The 19,845-nt window shown below is 53.9% G+C and overlaps 2 protein-coding genes across 2 annotated transcripts in view; one reads left to right on the top strand and one right to left on the bottom strand.

Moving 5' to 3' along the window:
• LOC140001150 (uncharacterized) overlaps nucleotides 1-19,845 on the top strand; it is a 239,159-nt gene that overhangs the window by 5,460 nt on the left and 213,854 nt on the right. The window lies entirely within an intron of this gene.
• Nucleotides 743-9,880, bottom strand: LOC140001134 (carboxy-terminal kinesin 2-like). Its single transcript, XM_072032332.1, is given in 15 exon segments — nucleotides 743-1,290; nucleotides 2,553-2,628; nucleotides 2,736-2,809; nucleotides 2,907-3,046; nucleotides 3,130-3,268; nucleotides 3,350-3,511; nucleotides 4,617-4,746; nucleotides 4,748-4,782; nucleotides 6,097-6,207; nucleotides 6,457-6,585; nucleotides 7,482-7,628; nucleotides 8,244-8,421; nucleotides 9,212-9,458; nucleotides 9,548-9,638; nucleotides 9,705-9,880. Coding segments are annotated over 15 exon segments (1,857 nt in total). The 5' UTR covers nucleotides 9,858-9,880; the 3' UTR covers nucleotides 743-1,245.

Below are 19,845 nucleotides of genomic sequence, written 5' to 3' on the forward strand. Positions count from 1 at the left end.
GGCTTCAAATAAAATTTGGCAATATAAATGACAATAATATGAGTGAAATTTTGCCATTCCCCTCACAGAAGGGTGAAGGAAGGGGTGATGTTGTACAGTGCCTCATAGTTAGGGGACCAAACGTTAACAAAAACTGTAATAAACTCTTTATTTTTAATTTGTTTTAATAACTTAATACTTTAATAACTCTCTTAAGCTATTTGTCTTTTTATTTTACTCTGGTGAACTATTAGCTCTATGAAAAAATAGTTGTGAGGATGATGATGAACTTCTGGGTTTTGAGCCTGTATCTTCCTGGAGTATTTTACACTTTTATAATTAACTGGCAAAAAAAAGTCTCAAAGCATTAATTTATTGTTATTTGATGAGATTTTTCTCATCAGAATGTGGGACCCTGCAGGCTGTTCATATTTCCCTATAGGTGCCAAGAGGGGTATAGGACAGAAACGTGCTCTGGGGAAGGTTTTCCCTATGGATTTTCCCTATAGAGCTCCCTGCTCTGCCCATCTGGACAAGGCAGATGAAACTGGGGAGAGTTATTGTTATTTTAACCCCACTTTTAACAGATAAATCAGAGTTTTGGGGGTAGCACTGGAAACTAACACGACGCGGGTGGAAGCACCAATGTTAGGGACAAAAAGGAACATTTTGGGGTCAAAACCGTGTGTTTTGGGGCAGATTGGAATTTCACACATAGGGTTGGTGCAGGCAGGAGGAAGAAAATTGATTGCAGCTGGGAATCGACAGTTTTGTTTTTTTTTAATTATTAGAAGAGTTTTTGCTTATTTACATGTTTATTAAGGTCAGGCTAAAAGGAACAGCTGCACACACCCCACGCAGACATCCCTTGGGGTGCGCGGCCCCTTTAAGACCCCCCCCAGCCATCTAAGGGCAGCATCGCCTTAATCCCCCACGCTGCGCATGCGCCACCTCGCTCACCCCCCCCCCCCCCCCCCCGCCCCCGGCATAGTGCGGAGCATGCGCAGTCGCCACGCGGCAGCAGCACTGCTCCGGTACCGATCCCCCCCCAGCGCAGGCAGAGCATCGCGCAGGACAGGAAGTGCTCCCGCACCACTGGGCGCCGCCATGTTGCCGTACGGGCACTGTGCAACCACGCAGGGCGCCGCCATTTTTTTCCTCCCTGCGTCACGTGACGCCGGCGGCCAATCAGCACCGGCCCAAGCAGGCTCTGTGCTGGGGGAGGGGCAGAAAAACGGGGGGGGAGGGGTCCCGGTGGTCCCGGGGCTACTTCTTGTTGGCGTGGGCCGTGCCCACCATGCACTCGTTCACCTGGGGGGCGAACGAGGGGGGTGAGGGGGGTCCAGACCCCCAAATCTGCCCCATAACCCCCCCAAATGCCCCCCCGTATCCTAAAACTGCCCCAAAATGCCCCCAAAAGGCCCCCCACTAACCCAAATCCAAACCAAACCCACCCCAAAAGGCCCCCCCGGATCCCAAATCTCCCCATAACCCCCCCAAAAGGCCCCCATATCCCAAATCTACCCCAAACCCCCCCAAGCCCACCCCATAACCCCCCAAAAGCTGCCCCATAACCCCCCCAACTCACCCCCATATCTTAAATTTGCCCCATCACCCCCCAAAACCCACACCAAAACCCCCAAAATCACACCCCCATCCCAAATCCATCCCATAATACCCCAAAACCTGTCCCTAACCCTCCCAAACCTACCCCATAACCGCCAAAAACCTGTCCCCCATATCCCAAATCTTCTCTTTATCCCCACTAAATCCCCCCATTCACGCCCCCATATCCCAAACCCACCACCTAACCCCCCCCAAATCACCCCCCATATCCCAAACCTGCCCTATAATCCCCCCAAACCCACCCCAAAATCACACCATCCCGAACCAACCCCATAAACCCCCAAAACTTGTCCCGTAAACTCCAAATCCTCCCCCCATATCCCATAACCCCACTAAATCATCCCCTTATATCCCAAATCTGCCCTATAATCCCCCAAAACCTCCAAAACTTGCCGAATCACACCCCCATATCCCAAACACACCCCATAACCTCCCCCAAATCCCCCCCATGTCCAAAATCCAAAACCCATACCCTGTACCCCAAACTCACCGTATAACCCCCAAAACCTGTCCCCCATATCCCATTACTTGCCCTCCTTATCCCATAACCCTATGAAATCACCCCCTGTGCCCCAAATTTGCCCTCTAACACCCCAAACCAACCCCCCCATCCCAAACCTGCCCCTGAACCCATCCCCACGTTCTCCCCCCCGAGCACCCCCAACACATCCTACATCTCCCCCAACCTCTGCCCGCAGATTTCCCACGGCACCCCAAATCACCGTGTCCCAAAGATCCCCAAATCCACCCCAAACACCCCCCATACCATAATGTTTACCCCCCCAAAAATTCTTCCCCCAAAACCACCCCAAAACCCTCCTCCCCAGGCCCTCCCCGCTCCCTCCCTCCAAAACCATCCCCAAAAACCACCCCAAAACCCTTCCCCACCCCCACCCCAATCCAAACCCTCCCCTAAACCCCCAAAAACCCCATTATTTCCCCCAAACCTTGCTGGCAAAGCGCAGGGAGTTGAGTGACTCGGCGAAGTTCTCCTCCAGCGGCGAGATGTTGACGAACATGAGCCTGGGTGGGGGCGATCCACGGCATAGCGGGGTGTCCGAGCGGGGTGCACCCTACACCCTCGACCCTAAAACCACCCCGTCACCCTAAAAAAAAAAAAACCCGCTCACATTTTGGCGTTGCCCCTCAGCGAGTTTTGCAGCAGGTAGGTCAGCTTGCTGTTGCGGTACGGCACGTGCGGCTCCTACGGGGACAAAAATCGTTATAGGATGGGGAGGAAAGCGACAAAATTTTGGGGTCGTGGCCCCAAAATCGCTCTTTTTTCCCCCAAAAATCAGCACCTTGTTGGAGATGGCCATGATGACCAGCCCCAGCGTGGCCAGGCTGCTGTTGATGGCTTGGGTCTCGCGCAGCCGCTGCCCGCTGGCTTGGCATTTATCCAAGCGCTCGCTGCCCGCCAGGTCCACCAGGCTCAGCACCGCTGGGTTGGGGGAGGATTTCGGGTGAGGAAGAGGAGGTCGGCACCCCCCGGGGAGGAAGAAAACCCCAAAAAGAGGCGCTCACAGCTGCAGCGGAGGGCGCGGGAGGCGTTGGAGCCCTGGATGTGGAGCTGGAAGACGCAGTGGCTGCGGGACGAGCGGTCGTTGAGCGCCGTGCGCGCCACCGAGCGCTTGGAGGCGGCCGTCTGCAGCAGCCCCAGCACCTGGGGGGGGGGGGCAAATTTGGGGTTAAAAAATGGAAAAATACGTCAAACGGACTCCGAGGGGGGGTTTGGGTTTCTTACCTCGTCCTCGGAGGCCACGGGGACGCAGCGCAGGTTGGGGACGTGCAGCTCCTTGCTGGCCGAGCTGACGTGGCGGATCTCCAGCTCGCCCCCCCTGTCCCCCCCCAGCAGGTCCCGCAGCGCCTCGTTGTAGATCTCCAGGAAGCTGGCGCTGAAACTGTACTTTGGGGGGGTCAGGGGGGCGCAAAATCCCCCCAAAAAGGGGCCCTGAGTGCCTAAAGAACCACCAAAAGCCTCCAAACCCTATAAAGAACCCGAAAGAGCAGACCCAAAGTCCCCAAAGCTAAAGAAATTCCCCCAAAAACCCACCCTAACACCCCCAAAAGCCCTGCTCCCCCCAAAAGAGCCCCCAAAAGCCCTAACACCCCCAAAAAGCCCCCCAAAAGCCCCCAAAGCCCTAAACCCCCCCAAAAAGCCCCCCAAATCCCTAACACCCTCCAAAAAAGCCCCAAAAAAGCCTCCAAAAGCCCTAACTCCCCCCCAAAGAAGCCCCCAAAAGCCCTAAACCCCCCTAAAGAAGGCTCCAAAAGCCCTATATTAGCCTCCAGAAAGCCCTAACCCTCCCAAAAAGCCCCCCAAAAGCCCTAACCCCCCCAAAGAAAAGAACCCCAAGAAGCCCTAAACCCCCCAAACACCTTAAACCCCCCAAAGTCCCAAAAGGCTCAAAACCCCCTCAAAAAAGCCCCTAAAAGACCAAATACCCCTAAAAAAAGCTCCCCAAAGCCCTAAATTAGCCCCCAAAAGCCCTAACCTCCCCCCAAAAAGCCCCCCAAAAGACCCCAAAGCCCTAACCCCCCCAAAAAAAGCCCCCAAAAGATCTAAATTAGCCTCCAGAAAGCCCTAATCCCCCTAAAAGCCCCCCAAAAGCCCTAACCTCCCCCCGAAAAGTACCCCAAGAAGCCCTAAACACCCCCCAAACACCTTAAACCCCCAAAAGGCTCAAAACCCCATCCAAAAATGCCCCTAAAAGACCTAATCCCCCCCAGAAAAAGATCTCAAAAGCCGTAATCCCCCAAAAAAGGCCTAACCCCTCAAAAAAGCCTCCCAGAAGCCCTAAGGCCCCCCCAAAAGTGCTAACACACCCAAAGAAGCCCCCAAAAGCCCTAAGCGCCGCCCAAAGAAGCCCCAAAAAGCCTTAAACCCCCCTCAAAGAAGCTCCTGAAAGCCCTAACTCCCCCCCAAAAAGCCCCCAAATCCCCCAAATAGCCCTAAACCCCCCCCCAAAAAGCCCCCAACCCCCCCCAAAACTCGGTGCCTCGGCCCCCACCTGCCACCCTTTGTGCTCCAGCTGGCGGGCGCCCCCGAAGAGGTGCCGCACGGCGCGGGGGATCACCCCCCAACTTGTGGGGTCGGCGCCCCCCGGCCCCTCCATGGTGTAGGTTTTGCCGCTGCCCGTCGGCGAAGATGCAGACGGGGTACCCATCCAGGGCCGACTGGGGGGGGACGGGGGGGGTTATAGGGCAAATGGGGGGAAAAAGGGGTCTTTTGGGGGAGTTCAGGGGTAAACGGGGGCATTTGGGGTGGAAACTAGGGGGAAATGGGGCTCTTATGGGGGGGAAATGGAGGCGAAATGGGGGGAGTTCAGGGGCAAATGGGGGCGTTTGGGGTGGAAACTGGGGGGAAATAGGGCTCTTTGGGGGGGGAAATAGGGTGGAAACTGGGGGGAATGGAGGCACTTGTGGGGGAAATAGGGGTCTTTGGGGGGAAATGGGGGCATTTGGGGTGGAAACTTGGGGGGAATGGGGGTACTTATGGGGGAAACGGGGAGAAACGGGGGAAATAGGGGTCTTTGGTGGGAAATGAGGGGCAAATGGGGGCATTTGGGGTGGAAATAGGGGGGAATGGGGGCACTTGTGGGGAAAATGGGCAAAATAGGGGTCTTTGGGGGGAGTTCAGGGGCAAATGGGGGTGTTTGGGGTGGAAACTAGGGGAATGGGGGCAGAAACAGGCATTTATGGGGGAAATGGGAGCACTTAGGGTGGGAAGGGGGAGCTTTGAGGTCAGTTCGGGGAGAAATGGGGAGACTCTGGGGGGAGTTCAGGGGCAAACAGGGGGCTTTGGGGTGAAAACCGGGGGAAATAGGGGCACTTTGGGGTGGAAATTTGGGGGCCTTTGGGGGGCAACAGGCAGAAACGGGGGCATTTATAGGGGAAATGGGGGGGCTTTGGGGTCAGTTCAGGGAGAAACGGGGGCCTTTGGGGGAGCGTGGGAAGGAAATGGGGGCACTTATAGGGGAAATAGGGGGCCTTTGGGGGTGGAAAAGGGGGAAATGGGATAGAAACAGGGGCCTTGGGGGGGAAATGGGGACTTTTTGGGGGAAACAGGGGCACTTTGGGAGCAGTTCAGGGGCAAATGGAGGCATTTTGGGGGGAAACGGGAGCCTTTGGGGTCACTTGTATCAAACGGGGGCGCTTTGGGGGGAAATAGGACATTTATGGGGGAAATAGAGGAAGACGGGGGAGTTTGGGGGGGGAATGGGCAGAAACTGGGACCTTGGTGGGGAAAGAGGGGGATTTATGGGGGAAATGGGGGCAGTTTGGGGGGAAATGGGGAAAAAGGGGCTTTGGGGGACAGTTTGGGGGGGGTTGGGGGGCTAAACGGGGGGATTTATGGGGGAAAAAAGGTAGAAATGGGGACCCTGGGGAGCACTTGGGGGGGTTTGGGTGGCGATGGAGGCGCTTTGGGGTGAAACACGGGGGAAACGGGCAATTTTGGGGAAAAGGGGGGGGTCCTTTATGGGGGGGCACCTGCACGAGCAGCGCGATCTCCTCGAAGACGTCCTCCTGCGAGGCGCCGGGCGGGAAGACGCGGTCGAAGCTGAAGTCGTAGCGCCCCTCGCCCCGCCGCCCCGTATGGGACTGGGGGGGGAAATTAGGGTCGGGGGGGGAAATAGGGTCGGGGGGGACGTGTCAGGATTTGGGGGGGTCACCACGAGCCCTATTCCCAGCCTGATGTGCAATACGGGGAGATATCGGGCTTATAGGGCCTCCTGCCCCCGTTATAGGGCCGCCCGCTTGTAGGGCCGTGGAGGATTTGAGAGCAGGAGCAGCAGGGGGTGCCCCCCCCAGCCCTGATTTGGGGTCGGGGCACCCCAAATTGGCGCTCACCCCCTCGGTCCTGCAGAGCACCAGCGTCTTGTTGTCCTCGGGGGGGAAGTGGAGGTGCTCCAGCCCCTTCTGTGCCTCCTGCTCGGCCGCCAGCAGCGGGCGCACGCAGCAGAAGACACGGATGTTCCCCTGGGGAGGGGGAAAAAAAAAGGGAAAAAAAGGTATTTTGTAGAATATCGAGGACTTGAAGAGGACTGGCCCTAAAACGGAGCCTTGGGGGATCCCAATGGTGACCTGACGTGGCCCCAATTGCCACAGCCCTGAGCCCTGCCCGACTGCCACTTGTCAGACAGATTATTTTTCTGTATTTTTCTGTATTTAAGTATGGATATATAAGAAAAACTTTCAGAGTTAAATATTTATATTCTTATATACTCTTACAATTTTGAACAAAAAAACAGAAACGAACCATGACCATTCTGTTGTTTATAGATTTGGGGCAAAACCTAAAAGAAACTATGTATTTTTTTAATTTTGAGCAAGAAAAACTAAGCATTTTATATATTTTTTTTAATTTGAGGGAAAATTAAGTGTTTTTTTTTTTAACTGAGCAAAAAAATGATTTGTTTTTGTATTTTTAAAAAAATTTGGGGCAAAAACATATGTATTTGTTAAACTCTGAGCAAAAAAGCTCAAAAAATGAAATGAGTTCTTTTATTTCTCAAAATTTAAAATAGAATAAGTGTTCTTTTGACTTTTTAAAATTTCAGTAAAAATCAAAAAAAGAAAGATGATTTTTTATTTGAGCAAACTAAAAAAGGTTTTGTTTTTCAATTTCGAGAAAAAAGAATAAATGATACTTTTTAACTTTGAGGAAAAAACAGGAATGTTATTTTAAGAAAAGTTTGAGCAAAAAAAAAACATTTTTTTTCAATTTTGACAAAAACAAAACATGAAATACTAATGTTATTACTATTATTTATTATTTTTATTATTTTTTACATCTTGGGGTGAAAAATCCCCCGAAGTGAATCCTGGTTTTTAAATTATTATTGATATTTTCAGTGTCAGCCCCCCCGGTGCACCTTGAGCTCCTGCAGCTGGTTGTGCAGGCGGCGCCGCTCCATCTCCAGCGCGTGCAAATGCTCCTCCTGCGCCCCCGCCAGCGCCCGCAGCTCCGACACCTCCGCCTCGCGCCGCGACAGCGCCCCCGACACCTCCCGCAGCTCCGCCTGGGGGGGAAAGGCCCGACCCCGTTGGCCAAGAGGCGCCCAACGCCGTCGGCCAAGACAGGAGCGCCAAGAATTGGATGTAAAAATTCAAAACTTTAGGGAAAAAACGCACAGAACTTGGGTACCCCGTCCGCGAAGAGCTTGTAGAAAAAGCACCAAGAATTTGGGGAAATAACCTATAAAATCTTTGGGAAGAGCCCCCCAAAAAACATGGGGAAAAACCATCCAGAATACAGGGGGAGGGGAAACCCACCAAGATTTGGTTGGGAAACACACAGAATTGGTGGAAACTCCCCCAAAGTTTGCGGGAAAAGCCAAGCAGAATTCGGGGAAGAGCCCCCAAAATCTGGAGGAAATGCCCCAATATCAGGAAGGGTTGGGGGGGAAGACCCCAATAATCAGGGGAGCCTAAGATAATAATTTAGGGGGGGATAGGGGGAATAATTTGGGAGAAGACAACAACTGGGGAAAAATCCGGCAAAACACCCCGAAATCGGGTAAAAAGCCCCCCGAAGCATCTCCAGCTGCGCTCCTCGCAGCCCATTTTGGGGCAGAATCCCGCGTTTTGCTGGTTTTGCCCCGTGGGGGGGGGGGGGAAATCAGCCTCATACCCACCTGGGCGGCCCCCAGCTGCTCCTCCCGGTCCCGCGCCGCCTCCCGGAGCTCCTCCAGCTGCCGGTGCCGCTCCTGGAGCTCAGCCGCCAGCCGCTGCCGCTCGGCCGCCTGCGCCTCCGCCTCCCGCTGCCACCGGGACCGCTCCTCCTGGGACTGCTGCAGCTCCGTGCGCAGAGAGCTGGGAGGCACCGGGGGGGGGGGCACCGTTACCGGAGGGGGGGGGGGGGTCTCTGGTATCGGAGGGGGGGTCCCCGGGTATCGGAGGGGGAAGGGGAGGGGGCTTCCGTACCCTGAGGGGGGTTCCCAGTACCAGACGGGGAAGGGGGAGAGTCCCCGGTTACCGGAGGGGGGTCCCCGGGCACTGGAGGGGGAAGGGGACGGGTCCCCGGTTACCGGGGGTTCCCCTGTTACTGGAGGGGGGGTCTCCGGGTACTGGAGGGGGAAGGGGAGGGGTCCCCTGTTACCCGAGGGGAGTTCCCGGTTAACAGAGGGGAAAGGGGGAGGGTCTCCGGTTACCGGGGGGGGTCCCCGCTACCGGAGGGGATATGGGGAGGGTCACCAGTTACCCGAGGGAGGTCCCCGATACTAGGGGGGAAAGGGACAGGTCCTCTATTACCGGAGGGGGGGTGTCTCCGATACCTTACAGTGGTCCCCGGGTACCGGAGGGGGAAGTGGAGGGTGCTGCCGTACCCAGAGGGGGGTTCCCGGTACCGGAGGGGGAAGGGGACGGGTCCTCTGTTACCGGGGGGGAGTTCCCGGTTACCGGAGGGGGGTCCCCGGTACTGGGGGGAAAGGGGACAGGTCCTCCGTTACCGGAGGGGGGCGGTCCCCGATACCGGAGGAGGAAGGAAACGGGTCCCCCGTTACTGGAGGGGGGTCCCTAGGTACTAGAGGGGTCAGGGGAGGGGTCCCCGGTTACCGGGAGGGTGCAAACCGGTACCGGGGGGCGGTGTTACCGGGGCTCTCACCTCACTTGTCTGCCCAACTCCTCCTCCCGGGCCCGGCTGTGCTGCAGCTGCTCCCGGAGCTGCCGGTTGTCATCCTCCAGGCCCCTTATCTTCTCCCGCAGCTCCGCCAGCTGCCCCCTCGGGTCCCCCGCCGCCCGCCGCCGCACCCCCGGTACCGGAGGCGGCGCTGCCGATCCCGAAGCCGCCCCCGGGGCCTTTTTCCCGGCCTGGGGGGCTGCGGCGACGGTCATGGCCTTGCGCAGAAGCCCTGGGGGGGGGCACGGGGGGGTCACCGCGACCGAACGGTGGAACCGGGACCCCCCCGGTACAACCGGGACCCTCCCGGTGCCGCCCTACCTGGGCCTGGTGCCGTCGGGACGCTGATAGCCCGCAACGGGGCGCGGCTGCTGGGAGCCCAGCCCGCTCGGGGCCCGGAGCGGCGCCGTTTCTACGGGAGAACGGGAGGGTGAGACCGGAACCGGCACCGGGAACGGGAGCGGGAGCGGGGCCCAACCTGTTCGGGAGCCTCCGGCTCAGGCGCGGCCGCCGCGCGCTTGGCGTGAGCCTTGCGCACCGGTAACCGGGAGGCGGCCGGAAGTGACGCAGCCGCCGCCGTGGCCGGTACCGGGCGGGCGCCGCCGCCGCCGCCGCCGGGCCCCGCCGCCATTGCGGCGCGCACACTCAAACCGCGCCCGCCCCGCGCTCCCATTGGGCGCCGCCTCCGCCAATCGCCGCGCGCCGCCCCGGGGCGCCGGCCAGTAGGGAGGCGCGCGGGGGGTCACGTGGCCGCGCCCGCCGGGTAACGGCCGGCAGGGAGGGAGGGGGGAGGCGGGGCTTTAGAAGTAGAGGGCGGGGCTTCGGCGGTGGGGGCGGGGTTTGGGGTTTGGGGTTTGGGGGCGGGGTTTAGGGTATGGGGTCGGCTCCGCGGCGGCAGTGGCGGCGGGAGGGGGGGCGTGCGGGAGCAGGGACGGGTCCCGGTTGGGGGGAGGGGCGGCCCGCTGCCGCCGTCCCTCCGCGCCCCCCCCTCGGGCACCCCCCCGCCGCCGCCGCTGCTGTATCACGGTCCTGCGCTGCGGCCGCCGGCCCGGCCGCCTCCAGTAAGGACCCCCCCGGGCCCCACCCCCCTAAAAAAAAAAAAATCCCAACCAGGTCCCGTGCCCCCCCCCCTGAGATCCGGGCTCGGGACCCCCCCCCCGATCATAGGCACTGAGTCAGCGCTGCCCCCCCACACACACCGCCCCCCCCCCCCAAAAATGGGAGCCCCCCCCTAAAATGGGAGCACCCCCCCTTTAAAATGGACCCCCCCAAAGAAAAATCAGAGCCCTTCCAAAAAGTGCGGCGCCCCCCAAAAAAAATTGGACCCCCCCCCCAAAAAGAAATTGGACCCCCCCCCATAAAAAATTGGACACCCCCCCAAAAGAATCTGACCTCTCCCACAAAAAATTGGACCCCCCGCCAATCGGTAGTGCCCCCCCCCTCCAAACTCTGTCTCCCCCGCCCCCGGTTTAGGACTCGCCCCCCTTACCCTACCCCAAATGCCCCCCCCCCCAGCTGGGACCCCCCCCAATCTGCCCCCCCCGAATACCCTACCTGCCCCCCCCCCCGTTCCAGGACCCCCCAAAACGCCCCCCCATACCCTACAGGAGCCCCCCCATCTGTGCCCCCCCCATATGTTTCATGACCCCCCCCTCATATTTTGGGACCCCAAAATGCCCCCCCACCCCCCATATGTTGCAGGAAGCACGGGCGAAAGCACGACAGACACCAGCAGAGTCAGATCGTGCTGCTCCCTTTTATTGCCCGAATAGCACAACTTTTATAGTGAACTTTACAGGGGCGGACAATGTTTCACACAAGATTATTTGTCAAAAGCACTCAGACAAACAACTAGAAGAAAACAACCCCACCTGCAAGAAAAGAACCCCCCTTTTGATTAGCAGTCAGGAAAACAACCCCCTTTGTGATTAACGGTCACGTAGACCTAGTCCTTGAGGCCAGCTGCTGGTAACAGTATTTTCTGAGTTTGGCGCTGTGGGAACACTGTCATGGGAACTTCTCATAGTTGCCCTGGTAGCTTGGTTTGCTCAGCTACAGCAAGCCATGGGATTTTTGCTGTTTCAAGAAATCCCTCAACACACATGCAACTAGGCAAAGAAAGTAAGGCTGAAAGCAGGATTGCTACCTTGGACTTTCGAAGAGCCAACTTTGACCTCTTCCGGGACCTGCTTGGGAGTATCTCATAGGATAGGCTGCTCGAAAGCAAGGGTGCTTGTGAGAGCTGGGCTACATTTAAGCAGCACTTCTTCCATGCTCAGGATCGGTGCATCCCAAGGAATAGGAAATCGGGGAAGGGGGGCAGGAAACCTGTGTGGATGAGCAAGGAGCTCATCAATAAGATCAAATGGAAGAGGATGGTCTGTGAAATGTGGAAAAAGGGCCTGTCCTCTTAGGAGGAGTATAGATGTGTTGTCAGGGCCTGCAGGGATGCGACCAGGAAGGCTAAAGCCCACCTAGAGATGAGGCTTGCGAAAGAGATAAAGGATAATAAGAAGGGTTTTTCAAGTATGTAAACGGCAAGAGGAAGACTAGGGATAATGTGGGTCCCTTGCTGAATGAGGGGGGTTTCCTGGTCAAGGGAGACGTTGAGAAGGCAGAGATACTGAATGCTTTCTTTGCGTCAGTCTTTGCTTCAGGGACACTCCCCCGGGACTCCTCGCCCCTGGCAATAGGACAAAGGGTCTGGGAAATGGAGGGCTCCCCCCTGGTGGACGTGGGAGTGGTTCGGGAGCGTCTGTGTGGGCTCAACACACACAAATCCCTGGGTCCCGATGGGATGCATCTGCGTGTGCTAAGGGAGCTGGCAGATGTGATCGCCGAACCGCTCTCTATCATCTTTGAAAGGTCCTGGAGAATGGGTGAGGTGCCTGAAGACTGGAGGATAGCCAAAGTCACTCAGAAGTGACCTCGTAGGCCCTTTCTGTGACATGTTGCTGCTGTTGCCCTATCAACTGCAGAGGCAGAAGTGACCTCACAGTCCCTGCCACAGTCACATTCCTCCTGCTGGGGCAGGAGATCCTGAGGCAGAGTTGAGGTCATCAGAGCATTTCCTCTCATCTCCTCCTTGTCGCCTACAAGCAGATCAAATCCATGGCCCCTCACATTCATCTTTGAATGCCGTGTGACTGCATGGAGTGGGTTTACGTGGCATGGTTTTGGTAGTGGGGGGCCATAGAGGTGGCTTTGGTGAGAAGAATCCAGAAGCTGCCCCACGTTAGATAAGGGCCCCACTGCTGGCCAGAACTGGGCCAATAAGCGACATTCTTTGCACCTCTGTGAGAGCATATTTAAACAAAAAAAAAAAAAAAAAGGCAAAAAAAAAAAAAAAAGCTGCTGTAGAACAGCAGCTGGGAGAAAGAGAGGAGTGAGAAATAGCCTTGCAGGTGCTAAGATCAGTTATGAAGGAGGGGGAGACGTGCTCCATGTCCCGGAGCAGAAGTCCCCTGCGGCCTGTGATGAGGACCATGGTGAAGCAGGCTGTCCCCCTTCAACCTGTAGAGGAGACCATGGTGGAGCAGGTGGACCTGCACTGACAGAGGTTGTAGTTTGTGGAGGACCCCCGCCAGAGCAGATTCCAGGCCAGACCTGTAACCCGTGGAGAGGAGCCCACGCAGGACCAGGTGACCTGGCAGGAGCTGCTGCCCGTGGGGGACCCAGGTTGGAGCAGTTTGCTCCTGAGGGATGGACCCCATGGTCTGGAGCAGTTTTTGATATCTTGCCTCCTGACCTCCCCAGATATGTCCTTGTGTTTGGGGCAGCTTTTCAAACATTGCCTGCAAGATGCTGTCTCCCTGCATGGGGACGGTCAGTTTCTGAGACAGAAGTGACATCTTAGTGGGATGGAAGGACACAGCATGCTGTAGGCAGGCCCTGCACAGCATGCGTAGCAGCCCTGCACAGCCCCTGAGGGGCCCAGCCCCAGTTCGTGCCCCCCAGCTTGTGCTCCAGAAGGGCTCCCCTAGGTCCTGTGTCACTTTTCCCACCTGGGTCCCTCGGCTATCCAAGGAAACCTTGGAGGCAGTGTCCACCTCTGACTGGAAAACTGAAACCAGCCATGAAAATAGATTGAAGAAACAGTTCAAAGCTGTGCAAAAAAGGATTCTAAGTAATAGCTGAAATAATCTCCCTTGCCAGCATCACCAGCTTTTTTTTTTTTTCTATGAATGTTCATTATTCATTTACACAGTTTTCCATTGACAACACCATGGAGAAGTGCAATAAATCAAATTATGCTTTCTTGAACAATAGTTTTATGCAAACATTTAGGAAAATACATTTTACATAAGCACACATTTACCAAAACACATTTCCCAACAATTCTAATGCTTCTTTCTTTTTTTCCTTTTTTTTTTTTTTTTTTCTCCTCCATTTCTTCTGTCCTTGAAGAGCACTCTGAGGGAGAGTCATTGCATTAAAGATTAATGCATGTTTAAAAGACTGAGATTGAGAAATACGCTCCATGCCATCATGAAGGGAGATAACAAAGAGTGTCAATAGTGTTGGCCCAAGTGCCCATCACTGAGGGATGCTGCTGGTAACTGGCTGAAAGGAGGACTTTGTACCACTGACACCTTGCCCCCAAAAACATCATCCCCTTTTTCAGTCCAAATATCACCAGTGTGGCTAAAGGGAACCCCAGGAAACCATGGCAAAGGCCTTGCTAAAGTGCAGGTTCACCTCGTTCCCTTCTTTCCCCTCCCCTTCTGTTTCAGCAGTTCCTTTGGTTCCTCCAACTGCCTGAAGAAGGCTGTGGCAGGACTTTCCCTATCACATTCCCAGGGTTAGAGGTGACAATTGCAGTTCTGCCAATCCTTTTTCTTGCCCTTCCTGAAGATGCGTTTGATGCCCACATTTTTCAAGTCCCCAGAAATCTTGCTGATCCAAATGCCTGACAGCCCGGTCGAGAAAGGCGGGGTAGTGTGACATAACAGAGAGGGGCATCTGCAATGAACCTATGCAAAAGGGGTTCCAGGAATCTCACAGGGACACTGGGGGTTGTTCCTGGAATCACACAGGGCAATGGCAGGGCTGTGTGAGGTGTCCACATCTGAGCAGACCTCATACACACATGCCTTTAGAGAGAGCTCCTGCAGTCACTGCCAGAGGCTGGGAGACACCTCAGCTGTGGGGTGCCTCGCCCTGCTCTGCCCTCCTCTGAGATACCCCAGGACATGAGGAATGGGCACAGAGACCTCGGTTCAAGGAGGAACGTCCCAGAGCTGCCTTCAGGTGGCTTCCCAGGGGACGTTACTTGGCCTTGTGACGCTATCTGCCCAGCTGGCCTTCATGAGACTTCTAGGAATAGCGGATGGCCTTTGTGCTCCTTCGTGTTCATCTCTCCACACACATATGACGTGCCTGCCAGCACCAGCATTGGGTTTCTCTTTCAATGTCTCCCATGCACATACAGCAGGCCCTGCTCTTCTGGGAAATCGTATCCCTCAAGAAGCAATGAGCAATGGCCTGGCCAGCCATTGCTGAACTTACTACCCACACCTCTGAGCTTGTGATGGCGCTCTCCAGAGTATGAAAAATTATTAAAAAGAAAACCTTGTTCCTGCAATGCATTCTGAGTCATATGCAGAAGACAATAGGCTTTTTTTTTTTTTTTTTTTTTTTTTTAAATATTAGTTCATCAGTTTCCTCAAGGCATCCTTGAGCTCCTGGTTCCTCATGCTGTAGATGAGTGGGTTCACTGCTGGAGGCACCACTGAGTACAGAACGGATACCACCAGGTCAAGGCATGGCGAAGAGATGGAGGGGGGCTTCAAGTAGGCAACCATGACAGTGCTAACAAACAGGGAGACCACGGCCAGGTGAGGGAGGCATGTGGAAAAGGCTTTGTGCCAGCCCTGCTCAGAGGGCATCCTCAGCACCACCCTGAAGATCTGCACATAGGAAATAACAATGAAAACAAAAGAACCAAAGACTAAGGAAAAACTGAAAACAAGTAGCTCAAATTCCCTGAGGTAGGCATCTGAGCAGGAGAGCTTGAGGATCTGGGGGATTTCACAGAAGAACTGCTCCACAGCATTGCCATGGCAGAGCGGCAGGGAAAATGTGTTGGCCATGTGCAGGACAGCTTGGAGAAAGTCACTGCCCCAGGCAGCTGCTGCCATGGTGGCACAAGCTCTGCTGCCCAGGAGGCTCCCATAGTGCAGGGGCTTGCAGATGGCAACATAGCGGTCATAGGCCATGACAGTGAGAATTGAAAACTCTGAACCAAAGAAGAAGACGAAAAAGAGAACTTGTGCAGCACAGCCTTGATAGGAGATGGTCCTGGTGTCCCAGAGGGAATTGGCCATGGCTTTGGGGACAGTAATGGAGATGCATCCCAGGTCGAGGAGGGCGAGGTTGAGGAGGAAGAAGTACATGGGGGTGTGGAGGCGGTGGTCGCAGGCTACAGCGCTGAGGATGAGGCCGTTGCCCAGGAGGGCAGCCAGGTAGATGCCCAGGAAGAGCGCAAAGTGCAGGAGCTGCAGCTCACGCGTGTCTGCAAATGGCAGCAGGAGGAACTCGCTCACAGAGCTGCTGTTGGGCATTTTCTGACATTGAACACAGTTGTCTGTTGAAAAAGAGAAGGCAGAATAAAGTTAGAAGAGACTTCTCTGAGGAAAACATTTTGAAAGTCTTAGAGCACTCCCATCCCAAGCCTCTCTCTTTGCAGGAGAATCTTTCTGCAGCTCTACCGCTTGAGTCCCGGATGATTCTTTCTGAGGCTGACACTGGGAGCGGGGATTCCTGTGGGCTCCAGAGGAGTCCTTCCTGCTGTGAAGCATTCAGGAAGCAGGAAAAAGGGGGAAACTGAAGTTCAGTCCATTTATAAGATCCATGAACTTCGCAGTGTTGTTGCAAAGAACACCTCCCTCCAGTATAGAGCAAGGCAGATTTTCTTATGCTGAGTACAACAAGCACACTACTGTTTCCCAATATGTAGAGAGCTTAAAGCAGAGAAGCCCCAGTCCCACTGCAGATGGACAGAATCCTCACCTTGTCTGCAAGTGCATGAGCAGGACCTCAGCTTCTCCCTCTTTGCCAGGGCTGCAGAGGCCTCACTCCAGCTGCCCACAGACAGCCAGTCAGCAGCAAGGACATGGCCTTAGTGCAGAGGTGTCTTCTCCTTGGGGCACCTGGAGAACACAAGGATGCCAAGAGAGAGCTGCATCCTGCTGGAGAGCAGCCTGAAGACCAGAAGAACACCCCATGGACAAACATGAATATTCATAAGCTGGACTGTCCCAGCATCCCAGCTCCATCCCTTCAGTGTCTGGAGGAGGCTTAGCACTTGGCTCCTGGCTGTCCAGGGGAAGCTGGGTTATGGCTCTCCATGGACTTTCTGCCAGACGTCCTCACCTCACAGTGCAATCCAGCAGCAGTCTCAAAGCCTACTGCATTGCCCACTGCCCTCCCAGAAACAAGACCCAGGAGGAGACACTACCAGGACCTGCAGCTGCATGGCCCTGCAGCCAGACATTTACCTTGTCAAGGGCTGTGCAGATTTCTCCTGCAGGCAGCTCTCAGCATCCACCCACTCCCAACTGCCTCCAAGTCCTCTCTCCTTCTCTCCTATCTTTGTGCCAGCTGCGGTCAGAGCCCCCAACCCTGCTGTGCTGTGCAGTGGAGCTGCTCCTGGGCAGAACTGTCTCTCTGCACCAGATCCCTCTTGCCAGGAGCAAGACTCAAAGAAAAAAGAAAGACTGGATTTGGAGACGTGGCATTTTTCAGGCTCAAGACTGGTGAACTATCCCTGATTAAACTGGTGTTTTTCAGAACTATTTTCCAACCTTTTTGCCATTTGAGTTTCTCATTGTTGGAGAAAAATATGTGAATGGCAATACTGTCTAATAAGCAATAAAATGAGAAGAGATAATGTGTTATTCAGACTCTCAAAAACAAATCTGAAAGTTGTTTTTTTGTTCGTTTGTTTTTGTTTTTTTCCCTGATGTTTTGTCTCAGTGCTAAGATGCTTGAAACAGGATCTAATCACATTCCCTGCATGGGTATGATCTTCAATGTTTCTGTTCAGATTTTTTAAAATCGTTGCAAACATCTACTGACAGTATCCATTTAGAACGTTTCTCAGATCTTTCCTGTACTGATAATTATTTGGCAGGGACCAGGACTTGCTACTACAAGACTGTTGTATACTAGGGTGAGACTACTATCAACGGAAGGAGGAATTTGTTGGCTTATCGGAAATCCAGAGGAAACCAGCTGTGAGGCCTACCATTGAACACTGCTCTATGAATGCCAAGCAACATCTAAAATGTTAAAAATAGGCTTCAATCCTTAGAACCATAGGCTTTCAAACCTCAACGTTTGTTCTAATTGTCTTGGTGTGAGAAAGCTACTGATACTCTCATTTCTTGAGTAGTTGCAGGCAGAGAAAGTCTGAGCCTCTTGCCGTGTCATGGGTTTACATGGCAAGGTTTTGGTGTTAGGGGGCCACAGGCGTGGCTTCTGTGAGAAGGATCTAGAAGCTGCCCCATGTTTGGCAAGGGCCCCACTGCTGGCCAGAGCTGAGCCAGTAAGTGATGTTGTTTTGCGCCTCTGTGAGAGCAGATTTAGGAAAAAAAAAAAACACAACACTGCGCCACACAGCAGCTGGGAGAGTGAGAGGAGTGAGGAACAGCCTTGCAGGCGCCAAAGTCAGTGAGGAAGGAGGGGGAGAGGTGCTCCAGGCACACAGCACAAGTTCCCCTGCGGCCTGTGGTGAGGCCCATGGTGAAGCAGGCTGTCCCCCTGCAGCCCATGGAGTACCACGGTGGAGCAGGGTTCCACGCTGCAGCCCGTGGAGGAGCCCACGCAGGAGCAGGTGACCTGGTAGGAGCTGCTGCCCGTGGGGGACCTGTGCTGGAGCAGTCTGCTCCTGAGGGATGGACCCCATGGTATGAAGCCATGTGGGAGCAGTTCTGGAAGAGCTGCTGCCTGTGGGAAGCCCACGCCAGGTCAGTTCAGCAAGGCCTGCATCCTGTGGGAGGGACCCCACAGCACAGGGGACCAGAGTGATTGAGAAGGAGTGGTGGAGAAGCGCTCTAGACTGACCGAAACCCCCATTCCCCCACTCCCCTGCGCTACTCGGGGGGAGGAGGTGGAAGAGGGTGGATGGGGGGATAGGTGCTTTTGGTTTCTTTCCTTTGTTTCTCGCTTTTCTAGCTGCGTAGGAATAGGCAGTAAGTCTTACTGTCCCCCTATGCTGAGTCTGTTTTACCAGTCACAATAATTACTGCGCGTCCTCCCTGTCCTTATCTCAACCCTTGAGCCCTTTTGCTTGTGTTTTCTCCCTGTTCCTCTTTGAGGAGGGGGAGTGAGAGAGCGGTTGTGGTGGAGCTTGTCTGCCCACCTGAGTAAAATCACCACACTGTGTAAGGAGAAAAGCAAGGCAGAGTACACATACCCACACGTCAGGCGACATAGCAATCCAGCTGGCCATACTGTGACCTGTGATGTTTATGCATGTATCTACTCCTTGCTATTTTTCCCCTAAAATACTGTTCCTTTCAGGGAAAGGATTACATACTGCTTTTTCTGTTTAATCATCAACTTGGTGATGAGCTTGAGACCTTTAGAAGCTACTTAGAGAACCAGAATTTTATATCAAACTTTGACTTAAAAGTTGGACATGCAAAATCTACAGATCCAGAGGCAGATGCAGGGATAAAACTGTATGGAAACTGACTTTTAGATCAATAAAACTCACACATACTTTGTTGTTGTTATTAGTGGTTGTTATTATTAAAAGTCCATGCAATGGCCAGTCGTACAAATTGTCAACTGTCAATTGTAGAAAACTGGAGAGCGGCTAAAACTGAGCCATACAAGGAAGTAAACTTCCAAATAATAAATGCAATTACTTTTTATAAAATGAACTTTTTAATTTAATTTAATTTAATTTATTTATTTATTTTTTAAGAAATAGCTTCCTGAGTCCAATCTCTGTTTGCCAAAATATGGTCTTGAATCTAGGTTCCTCACATTGGTGTGAGTGCCTGCCTGTAATGTGCTGTGGAGGTTGGCTATTAGGCTCTGTGTGTGGCAGCAAGGTCATTTGTGAACCTCATTCACTGCAAACAGGGACATGTCAGAGAAACTATTTAAACATGTATCGTTTCTCTCTTCACACCTAGTCTCTACTTTTCATCTGCAGTCCCTTCTCATCTACTCACATTTTTCTTCCAGCACCAGTAGCAAAACAGATGGGCTCACAGGTCATGGGGAATTTATGGGGAATGCTGTTTCAAACGTGTTACTGGCCACAAGATGCTTCTTTTCCTATTGTTCAGTGAATGGGACTAGATAAAGCACTACACTTCCCTGATACAATTGCAGGTTTTTTTTCTGGCTTCATCCCTGATGAATTACTTGTATTTTGAAAATGTGTTCTTAAAGATATCTCAGATCTTTCCCTGCATTTCCTTTGGTGAAGCTTGATTCTTTTGGGCTAATTTTAATTTATTTAACGTTCAGTAAGGGTCTGATTTTATTTAACATGCACGTGCAACTTACCCCCCCAAGTCTTAATGGCATTGCAACCACTTGTACTGCCCTATATATTTATTGTAATACTCCTCCCAGCTTTCATTGCATTCATCGTGTCT

Source organism: Anas platyrhynchos, chromosome 38 (assembly GCF_047663525.1).
Source record: "Anas platyrhynchos isolate ZD024472 breed Pekin duck chromosome 38, IASCAAS_PekinDuck_T2T, whole genome shotgun sequence".
Classification (NCBI taxonomy): Eukaryota; Metazoa; Chordata; class Aves; order Anseriformes; family Anatidae; genus Anas; species Anas platyrhynchos.